General features: G+C 39.5%; 1 protein-coding gene across 4 annotated transcripts in view; it reads left to right on the top strand.

Moving 5' to 3' along the window:
- Positions 1-12,071, top strand: part of fras1 (Fraser extracellular matrix complex subunit 1) — a 337,242-nt gene that overhangs the window by 243,979 nt on the left and 81,192 nt on the right. For all 4 annotated transcript variants that reach the window (XM_087849466.1, XM_087849465.1, XM_087849467.1 and 1 more), the window contains 2 exons: positions 6,787-6,903; positions 8,998-9,112. In XM_087849466.1, coding sequence (XP_087705592.1) covers positions 6,787-6,903; positions 8,998-9,112 — 232 coding nt within the window. The remainder of the gene's footprint in view (positions 1-6,786; positions 6,904-8,997; positions 9,113-12,071) is intronic.

Here is a 12,071-nt window from a genome sequence, read left to right as displayed (position 1 = left end):
AACTATGAACACGCTCACACATACACTTACACTGATAAGCACACACTCATCCCCCTCCCTTTCCAAACGCCTTCGATGCTTGTTTCCTGCGGGGGAACACGGCGGGTCTGTGTGCCGCGCTGGAATGGTAGCGCTGTGCAGGGCGGCTGCTGTGTTCGCTTCGGATTACTCCTCACCCCCCACCCAATCCTGTGGCTTGTCTTGTCTTTCACAATGTTGTGCTGTGGACATTTATGTGCTTTTGTGCAGAGGAGTTTTTTTGTTTCCTGTTCTCGTGCTGTCCTACCATGGAAGCACAGCATGAGTAGAGGTCTCTTTTTTTCCTCTTGTACTTTCCCATTGTTGTGTACATTTCAGTGTTTTTCTGTAACGCTACCGATCTCCGACTTGTAACCCCATGTAATGTCTGTGTTGTGTGTGTAAGGTCGGGGGGGGTCCCATTTCACTGCAGGGCAACCTGCATGTGGCGAATAAAGCTTTGATTGATTGATTGATTGAACTTTAAGTAAACATATGCAGATGCATTAAAACATGATTAATACAAAGTAACAACAAAACATAGTTACAAGTTTATAACACATAAAATGTGACTTTCATTATTTTCTGGATATTTATGTTGAACATGACTAAAATTTTACATGGTATGGTCATATTATGTAAGCCAGAGTGGATAATAATGTGGTCATCTCAGGCATAAGGCCCACCCATCTGTCATTCAAACCTTCTGTTTGTGTAGGGTAGCCAATCAGAAGAAAGCTGGCTTAAAGAACTGTATAAAGCAGCTGAGTTGCTGCACCGAACCCAGTTTAAGGCAAATAGGGATTATTTTTGAACTGAACTGTGGGGGTTGAGATATTTTTGCCACTGACTTTGTGCTAATACCACTGCAAGGTATCAATATTTTCCAAAACCCGATAAAAGAAAATGAATACGAACTGCGCCGTGAGATGAAACTTCAGGGGGATAAGAAATAAGAAATGGAGATGATGACAGGCACACATTTTGCCACATTTTCCTTGTAATATTTTTCTTTTGTGGCCTTGTTCTCTGTTGTGTTTCTGTGTTTATCTCTTCTCTCCTTTGGAAACCAAAAGTCTCCAACCTTTCCAACATCTCTCCCTCCAGCTCGTCTTTCACCACTTACCGCCTCTGCTCTTCTCATCTTTATTCTTGTAACCGTTTGAGACTGTGTGGTTTATAGGAGCTATAAAAATGTTCTTTGCTTTTTTTTGAGAAAGTACAGCCTGCTTATCATTCAGCATTTGTTTTATGCACCAAACACTCCACTACTGGTTTAGTGTCTGCTAATGCAGCCGGCATTTTGGCTGGATTTATGCCTCCTGGTTTGTTTCCCTCTTTCCTCGTTCCAGTTTTTTCTCTGCAGATTTCTTCCCCCTCTGTTCAAACTTTCCGTGTGAAGCATAGGCACTTAAAATCCACCCATAGTGGTCTATCTCGATTAGCGTTAATGACACCAAATTACACTGAAATTGTTTTCAAATTCAAGACAATTGCACTAAAACCGATGGTGCATTCATCACGCCGCGGTTAGAGTGTTTTCACGCCAGCCTCGGCTTCACATCACCTCCATTAGAAAAACAAAATAGGCAGCCAAAAGCTTGTAGCTACATCTAATCATCCCTCACACTCCGTCCAACCCCTCACATTTTGGCTTCATCCATCAGAGTAGATGCATTTCAATTTACACAGTGCTCAATTCAAATTAAATTCGAAAGTGTCTCATCATTTCTCCGGGAAGTGGTGAAGACGTGACATAGAGAAGCGAAACCCGTCATCGGTGCGGTTTGTTAAAGGTAACGATTAAACTTGACGGCTTGTCAGGGTGGTGTTATTGTCCTCCTCTGGATTTTTATCAAAAGCATGCGATGCCTTCTTGGAATGGTTTGATTTGAAATTCACTTTGGTTCTGCAACTCTGGGCTCTGCAGCAGAACGGAGGGTGCTCAGCAGCATTCTGCACATAAATCATAAACCACGTTCAAACCAGAGGTATCGGGATCTGTGCCCTGCAACTTTTTTCTCTCATGCTTGACTTTTATGTTGTTGTTTGGAAGCTGAGGAGTGTCTTAAGCGGCTTATCAGGTTCGTTAATGGGAAGATAACAGACAGCTATGTTACAATCACAGTAAGTAGACAGCTCCAAAAACAATTTAAAAGATTTATTGACAAGTTATTTATCTTTAAGCAGGAAAATATGAAAATATGAGTGCAGCAGTACACACTCTTCTACAGTACAGTCAATAGTTGTTGCATAAATTAAATACGTACACAGATACACACAGATTCAGAAACCAGGGATCGAACTGCCTGCTAAATGTCTGCACCCCCTCCTGTGGGTGCTGGACTGACAGAAGCCCATCTGGGCCCCGTGGGCTAAAGCCCTGCCACTAAACCCTCACCCTGAAGCCATAACCCGGATCTGGCTCCAGGTGAGGTCCCGGTAGCCTTGTCTCATGCACAGTACAGGATTATAAATCAGTTATAATCAGAGGCCATTTGAAGTCATCCAAATTTCAACGCATTTTTCCAAATTCAGCTCAAATTTAAGGACAAACATAAGGAACGAGACAGTAACTTGTCCATATTTCACACTTGAATGATTGCTCAATTGTATGTTTAAATTCAATGCGGAGCCACTGAGTCACCATTTAATCATTCTCAGGAAAAGTTAAAAGTCATGTTCAATAAGGACAAATCCTTTGATTTTGAGAAACAGTCACACAGGCTGAATTAGTTTTTAATGTGAGGATGTGGAGAAATTGTGAAATGACTCATGCAGAGAGACTCATCCACATCCATCACCCAAAATACTCAATCTAAAGGACAGAGGTTAAAGCGCTTGTCGTTATTGTATGCTGAGCAGAGAGGGGAAATTCATTTTTCTTTTACATCTTTTTCTTTTGTATAAAACTAAAAGATTTAAGACAATATGTGAATAAAACACAAGGAAAGTGCATGTTTTAAGAAAATGGTAATTATTAGAACTACAACATTATACTAGAAGATGTTGATTGATGAGAACCAGGTTGTAGCAAATCAATTTTAACTCTCAGACTAAAGTTACAATAAAAGGAAACAAATAAAGAGAAACTGTAACAGTAAATCTGCCAATTTCATGTGACGCTACAAATGAGCCTGCAAGACATTCCTGATTTTATCAATGCCAATTTTCACTTTATTTCAAATATTTTGTCTTCCCGTGTGCTCTTGTGCCTTGTTTTCTTCTTGTTTTGCTCCTCTAATATTGTTTTTCTATGGCCTAGTATTGGTGTCTTTAATCTTTAGTTACTGATGACCTTGGTTTGATAGACTTCCTAGTGTTTCCTTTCTGTGCCCTCCGTCTTCATGGTTTTCCTTCTGTCAAGTTCATATGCTGAGTCCTTGCTTCAATATTTATTTCCCGTTTTATTTTGGTAATTCCTGCTTCACGTGTTCAGTGTCCAGTTTTATTTCCCTCAGTCTTGTTCTCCTTTGAGTTTTAGTTGTGCTCACTTGGCTTGTCTAACCTCCCTAATTACTCTTAGTGTGTTTATAGCCCTTATCTCTCCTTAACCCTTGGTCACATCAAACTGTTTGCCTGCTGCCATGATCTTAGTCCCTTGTGTTCCATGAATTTTTTACACCTTTATTGAAAGGTTGTTTTAAGCTTCAAGTCTGCCTGTTAGCACTGGGGTCATAGTTCTTCCCAACTACAACACTTTATTAAGATCCAGAGTTCTGGGAACTTGGATTTTCGCGTTCACTTAACTACAATATTGACATTAACAATAAAATTGTTGCCTCAGAGGCACGCTTTCAAAAAGAAAGCGTTTATTTGGCATTTTCAGACTTTTCAATTTCATTCAATTTAAATAGCACCAAATCACAACAACAGTCACGTCAAGACGCTCTATAGTGTAAGGTAAAGATCCTATAATAATACAAACCGGAGACCTTTCATGTGTTAGGCAATCTTACAACCCTACACTATGGGAAAAAAATTAATTAATTAATTTTCTTTCATGACCCACTCCACTTAGGAAAATCCTGCAAAACACCCTGCTTACCTTACCGTTCTCTTTTAACTTTTTTTGTCCATATTAATTTGTGATGTGTATTCCCGTTAGATGGTGGTCCTAAATTTTATTTAAAGTGGTATTAAAAGGTCTCAGAAGTCTTACATTTAACGTGTAGCAGTCCTGCAGTATTCTGGCAGCAATAAAGCTGCTGAATCTTTCTTTGGAAGTCTCATGGATTGGATTTTAAACCTTATGAAGATTATAAAATAGGGTATGTCTTTTTATGTTGAAGCAAATCAACATGATCAATAATTTTCTGCAGCAGCGCCAGCTTCAATAAATCCAGCTGACTCAACACTGCCTTTCATGACAACACATTACTTGTGATTGGTGCCGCTGACTCCAGGCTTCATGCTGCTCCTACATTACTTCTGACTGACAAAGCTGACTACAGGTTCTTGAACTTTCCTTCCTGCAAATGCCACTGATGTGACAGGAACAAGCTGCAGCGGAATAAGTAAGTGGGGACAGAAATTGGCTTTTAGAATGAACAGCCAAGGCTTCTGCCTCTGCATGTCTATCAGGGGACTAAACAATTTATGGCTACATACGTTAGAGGTCTCGAGTAAGACAACAGTGCATTCGCTTAAAAGTTTTCAAAAGTGTTGCGTCAGCAGACAGGAAGAGAGCTAAATTTCAAATCTGGTTTCGTTCCAGTGAAGAACACAGAGACGATTATCATCTTTCTCTATTTAGCAATTCAATTAGTATAATCTTAAATTCTAATTAAAACGATCAGCCAGCTGCTTCACAAACACGCAGAGAGGTCAAAGGTTATAGACTGAACTGACTAACAAAGACAGATACTTATACATAAAGTACTGTAATTAAGTACCAAAAGTAAGGGACAGATTTCAACACAGTGAGCTGTAATATAATTTAAATAATTCAAAAAGTTTAGCAACAGCGACTCGAGCATCAATCAAAGTGGCCAAGCCTCTAACTCCAGTTTTCATATGGATGACCTTTAGTTTTGAAAGGATATTAGAGAGAGAGAGTGAGGGGGAATGACACACAGAAAATGGTCCAGGGAAGACTTGAGCATCAGGCCTTTGCAGGCTTTGAGCATGTGGGTTATCTGTTCTCAACCAGGTGAGCTAGAGCAGCGCCTACAACTGTTAAGTGGACATGAGAGGAAGTCCAGTACATGTAGTACCTGGCATGTTCATGATGGCATATATATATTGAGATATAGATGTATTTATAAATAGATCGATCTTACAAAGGTCCATTGGGTTTCCGGACCGGCAATCCGTGGAATCACCAAAAATAGAGAGGGGATAGCTTAACGTGTGAAACAGGACAAGCCTGCCGTGTAATCCATTTATTTCAACAAAGTAACTGTATTCTAATTATCACCTGTTTAACGGTAACTGTAACGGAATACAGTTACTCATTTTTTGTATTTTACACACGTAACGCTGATACGTAAATTCCGTTACTCCCCAACGCTGTACATATATGACATTAAATAAAACCCAAGGATGCAAAATCACCAAAGCATAGATTAAAATGTTACCATATAACATATTAAACAAACATCAAATATCTCTTTAGAACTAAAATGCAAACGCAGAAACAAAATGACTAAAACACAGACAATAATGCTGAACCACTTTTCATTTTGCTTTTCATGCTAAAAAATTATACAAAAGTCAAATAAGTGCAAATGTAATCACAAGTACACTTACTTACTATCTCTGACATCACACATCCTAAACCAGATCTTTAGCCTGAAGTTCTAAAGTTTGTATTCATCAATGCAACAACATGATTGGCTCCTACATTTCCTGGTTCAGCTGCTGATTGGCTCTCAGACGTGGAACGACCACCATCTTCAGCATTTCAGGATTTTCCCTCAGATTTCTTTTCAGGCTTCTTTGACTGTTTTATAAAGTGTGTGATACATGGGTGTTATTCCAAGTTATTATTTTACCCACTGAATATTTTCCTTGCAACACAAACAGTAACTGCGCGTGAGGTGACATTTCCACAGTTTTTTAGTATGAGAGATGACAAATTATTTTTAATTTGTAAGTGATTACTTTAAGGTTTTACTTCACAGACACATCAGCCTGAAGCATATGTTGAGAAACAGAACAGCTGTCCACTGCTGTCAACACAAAGAGCAACATGCTCCTTAACAAAAACCCTCAAAGGCTCCATCTGCGTCCTTTTTTAAAAGTCTTGAAACACGTTTAGTTTGGATTTCAGAACATCGTTTAAAAGCAAACAGCAGTGGTGTGGCTTCAGAGTAATAACTCCTCCAATGCTGAAAGAAAAACGAAAACACGAGCTGAATTTTACTCAGATCGACGTCTCTTTTTTAATATTCTCACGGTGTAGGCAGTGATTTATGAAAAGAAGCACACTGAGTCTCTGTGGCTCGTTCCCGCAGTGCAGCCTGATGCCAGGCTCACTTTATGTTCCTGTTCAGTTATTAGACTGCAGCTTGTTTTTATCAAAGCGGTTGTGTCTTACTTCTGGTGGTTCTCAGGAGTTTGTCATCCGCTGTGTCACTCAGAAATTAATTATAATATGCCTTTGCAGTGGAAAAACAAGACATTTTTTCAGCTGGTGTGCTGCAGATTGAGACTTAAGGCTTCAAGCCTTACAGTTAGCAGAGGAGCTAAGGATGCTGAGGTGGATGGAGTTTGTTGAAGATGCTGCTCTCATATAGGAGGCTGTGCACCTGTTTGTCTGTGCAGGTTTCCTCAGAGGCAGAACCAGTTGTTCAGAGCGATGCTCAGACCTTCACCATAGGAGTCATGCCTCAGATCCCAGGATTCCCACAGCTGGCCCCCGACTGCGACCTACAGATCACGGTGAGAGGAAAAACACGCAAAAAGACACCATGATGGAAGTCTTGAAAGTCTTGAAAGTCTTAGAAAACAATGGCTTCAACAACAGATGATGGTGTTATTGTCAGTTATACAGCTACTATAATACACATTCTTTTTTTTATTTACTCTGTAGACCCATTTATTTTATTATATTCAGCTTTTTACATGAAAATGTCACATTTAGATTTTCACCTCTTAAGCCACTGTATTTTATTGTTCACTGTTTTGGCTGCTGTAACACAGTAAAATACATTTTTTCCTTATTTTGCACTAAACTACATGATTATTTGTGAAAACTCAGCAATAGTTTTGACTGTGAATAACCATCAGTTGATCTTTTTTGGTTTCTAGTTTGAAGTAAAAAACAGATCCGAAGTCAAAGTCACGTTACTGTCAGCTGCACGTCCGCAGACATCGCCCTGACATCCTCTCTGTATGTTTTCCTGTTAAACAAACCCCCCAAAAATGTTGCTTTTGAGAAGATTAAGAAACTTATGAGAAGATGCTTAGCGACCAGAGAGACCGGTGACCTTTCACCCTGAAATCTGTTTCTCATTCCACTGAGCTGAGTGACCTTGACCAGGTAGCACCAAAGGTTTATAATGCTGACAGCAGAGGGCAGAGAGGTCACCATCTGACCAATCAGAAAGAATTTATACATAAATAAATGTGCAGTCTGCTGTATATTGTTCATTGGATGTAGGTTCAGCTACAGAAATGTTGACTGGGGAGATAATTCAGCAAAATCCATGTTTAAAACTCGACTGTGTAAAGTTCATTTATAAAGTCTCGTACTCGACACTGCGTTGATTAAAAAAGGAGACATTAGAGTGGCTGCAAGAATTAGCGACTCGGACGGCGTATTAGAGCTTTTGAAGGTAATAAGAAAATGTAAGTGGTCTGGGGAGTGCTTGTAGTTTTTGGAGGGAAAAAAACCTTCAGAATTTGAGATTAAAGTAATAAATTTGTGAGGGAAAAAATGACAGGACGTTTAAGAGAATAAAACTCATAAATATGTGAGTTTTTTTCTTGTACATTTATAAGAGAAAACTTCAGAAATTTTAAAGAGATGAGCTCATAAATTTACAAGAGAAAAGATCACAGTGAGGTTGAGAAAATGAATTTATGAGAAAAAAATGATTTATGATAAATGGAAATGAATTCACACATTTCAACTTCTGGGACCAATAAATCATACAAATCATTTCTAAACACCAACAGCACAACACATTATTTCAGCCACAACATCAAATCACCAACTCGCTTTCATTGTGGCGAGTTGGTCTAAGTCCACGATGGAGTCGTCCTCCATCAGGGTGTGAGACGAGCATGTGGGGAATATCTATAAAGTGCAAATCCAAAAAAACGTAACGCATCAATATTTAAGATTGATTTTATTTATGAGGAGAGAAAAACACAAATTTATAAGAAGAAACTTACAAATTAGTCAATATTCAATTCCATTCAATTTTATTTATATAGCGCCAAATCACAACAAAAGTCGCCTCAAGGCGCTTCATAGATACAGAGAAAAACCCAACAATCATATGACCCTCTATGAGCAGCACTTTGGCGACAGTGGGAAGGAAAAACTCCCTTTTAACAGGAAGAAACCTCCGGCAGAACCAGGCTCAGGGAGGGGCGGGGCCATCTGCTGCGACCGGTTGGGGTGAGAGATAGATAATAGAGCGCAGTGTCACCAAAATGACTACACACATCCAGGTTGTCCTGTTAGTCACACAACAATTAGTTACAATTACAATTAGTTTTTTAAGTATTCCTCTGAATAATTTGGGTTTTTTTAAATTGTGAAGTGGCTTTGGTGACATTATTCTGTACTAGTGGGTTTGTTTTGACACATTTTTGAGTTTCACTGTGAAAAGGGAGCAGCCAAAAGTTTGTTCTTGCATCTTACAACTTTTTTTGTTTTTTTCCTAGTGAAATGCTTTCGATCCTAAAGAGACTCCTTCTTATGTTTGTGTTTGTTTTCTGTTGATTTCTGCCTAGAAATAGAGGATATAGAAGCTTATGTTTACCTTGTTTCTCACCTTAACGTGTGTGTGTGTGTGTGTGTAGGCTCTGGAGGATCAGGTGACAGAGATAACACCTTCAGCGCTGTCCTTCGTCGACTCTGAGACTCCCAGCGAGAAGCTCATCTACAGTATCACCAAACCTCTACCATCGGGACAAGGTCAGCCACACACACACACACACACACACACACACACTCATGCAGCTTTTCCCTCATAATGTGGAAAAGATTAAAAGGATTAAAATCTAACTCCTGTCAGGGGGTAGGAGCCTTATAACTAGATACAGTGGGTAGGTTTCTGAGTTCATGTTTGATTTTCAGCTCAGAGCTGGAGAGGGAGAAGTTAAAGTGTCAAGAAGTTATACTGTTCCTCATTAATTATCACTTAAACAGTCACAAGTCGGGTGCTGTTAATCCACAATTTGGTGGGATGGAGCGGTGCAATGAGGCAAAAGTTTCTTCTTGTTGTTGGGGGGATTGTTATAAAACTGGAAAACTCTTTGCATCCAGAACATCTGTGGAAAAATAGATAGACACCTTACAGCCAAATTTTGGTCAGACACATAATCCACATGGTAGTGCTGTCATATCACAATTAGACATGATTAGACCAAATTATGTGTCACAGAAATGAGCCAATTTACCGAGGCTGCAAAAACATAACCAAACACACGTGAAATGCACAGAGAGACGGAGTAAAAGGTTCCTTAGCAAAGCATGCTGGGAAGCCTGGACTGTGTATGCACACAGAAGGCTGATTAGTGATAACCACAGCTGGGGAATGAGACACAGGCACAAACAATCAGGACACGAATGAAAACCCAAATCAACACAAGAGGAAACTAGCTGTCCGAATAAAACAGGAAGAGAGCTACGACCCCAACTGAAACAAAAAGACACTGAAATATAAACGAACTGAGGGGGAGAATGCAGAAATTGAAGAATTCACAACTACCCCAACACATGAAGCACAACTTCATAATCCAGGCACACTAAAGCTCAGAATACTAGAATAACAACGAATCAAAACACGAGCCTGCAAAACAGAAATGTGATGACCAAAACCACAAAAAATGAAATTTAGTATTGATGAGAATAAACCAAAAATGTAAAGCAGCTGTGATAATGGACAGAAAACTACAGAAAGTGAGAGGAAGCACCAAGGCTCAGAGTTTTTACCTGAGATGTGCAAATAGGTGCAGAGAACAGGAGTTTTATACTTGTCTGGAAGTCTTACATTATCTAAAATGAGGACTAAGTACAGTCATATCTTTTGGTATTAGAGGATAACAGAGCACTGCAGACTTGTCTTGTTCTTTCTGAGTAAGGCATTACTTCTTGTTAATCTCTTGTTTGCTGAGGAGTTGAAATGTTGTTACATTTTATTATGGGTACATAATGCATGAGTCTTGTTACAGAGTTATTTGTACCTCGTTAGAAGAAAACGTTACTTTCCTGCAGGTTGAGACCTCGTAGTGCTTAGTGGAAGTTACTCTAGGGAGGCTATCAGGACATCAGATCCATGTTTGTTTATCACACGGTTAATTTGTCGTTTGATCAAAGAAGTCGGTTAAAATGTACAACTGATCATGTTTTTTTAAGACTTGTCACCCAAAATATTCCTTTAAAATGTTGACCTTCATTTCATGTTGTGTTTAATAACGAGGAAAAGAGGAACAAAGTACATGCACATCATGTTACGACACACTTCTCTTGTAATGTGTCCAAATTAGTCTCCAAGAAAGTCATTTTCCCTAGAGTGGTTTTACCTTTGGATAGTGGCATCCTTCCAATCCCATTTTCTGCCAATTATCCGGATCAGTTTGCAGGGATAGCAGTGAAAGCAGAGATGCCCGCACCTCCCTCTCACCAGGCACCTCCTCTAGCTGCTCTGGGGGATATCCAGCCAGCTGAGAGATGCAATCTCTCCGTTGCCTGAAGCACCTCATCCAAGAGGCTGGACCACCTGAACCACCTCAGCTGGTTGTTTTCGATGTGGAGCAGCAGCTCTGATCTCTACCAGCAATCTTGGTTTTGTTCCCGGCTTGCAACAGTAGGCGAGCGTTGCAGTGTGCATGGACCAGTACATCAACACAGACTCGTACTGCAGCCATATCATTTATCACACCTGGATCTGTGGTCATATGTGGCCTCATTTCAGTTTCACCAAGTGAACCAGCTGTGTAAAGGCTTATTGAATGTGTTACCCACCAACCTCAGTGTTTAACTCACTATTTTAAAGGCTAATCCAGATGTAATTTAGTGTGTTACAGCACAAGTGTTGTATATTTTAGTATATTAGATCATAATTTATGTGTAAGGAGCCTTATGAGGCCACAACTGTGTTTGTTCCCATGCTAATAAAGAGCATATAAAGTGCACCTTGTTACATTTTATTAGTGTATAATGAAATAAAGTGAGACTACAAAGTTTAGGAAGGGGGATCGTGTTCTGCAGAGCACTTAGCTGTAATGACTGGCTCAAGAGTTTGGCTTTTCCCAGCTTGGAGTCGCAGAAACTACCAACCTTCTGCTTCCAAGTCTGCGTCAGTAGCGTCGCCGCCCTCCAAAGTAATTTCATTATCGTCTTTCCGTGTATAAGGATGAGCATTGCTTTCATTTTTACAGAATTTAATGTGCCGTTCAGACATTCATTTCATCGCTGGACCATCTGTCAGAGTGCTGCATCATTTTCAGCTCTCTGTCTAATGAAAGAGAAAAGCGATTTACAATGGGTCATATTCATCAGCTAATGGACTGATCAATTTGTGTGTAGACTTTTTGAACGGAGCAAAACGGAAGGAGGAGGAAAACTTCTGTTTTTGTGGGAATATTTTTCATGATTTTTTAGTTTTTTTAAAAAAAAAAACCTTAAAGTTTTAGTTCTTTTTAGTTAAATGACAGTATATTGGTCAAAATAAGTTTGAAGTTTCCGGTTTTCTGTAAGAATAAAGTTGGAAGTTAAAGGATTTCACCAAACATTTTCAGAGGGAAGAGCTGTTTGGGAGAAATTAGCATCCTTATTGTTTCAATTAAAGCAGGGCATGCAGCTTTCCTTTACTACAAGGTAGCTAACAGTCTTCTAACAAAGTCTTATAAGACAGTTTAGCGCACTGGTT

This window comes from Neolamprologus brichardi, chromosome 12 (assembly GCF_056152115.1).
Source record: "Neolamprologus brichardi isolate AB-2024 chromosome 12, ASM5615211v1, whole genome shotgun sequence".
Classification (NCBI taxonomy): domain Eukaryota; kingdom Metazoa; phylum Chordata; class Actinopteri; order Cichliformes; family Cichlidae; genus Neolamprologus; species Neolamprologus brichardi.
This window is presented reverse-complemented; position numbering and strand designations above follow the sequence as displayed.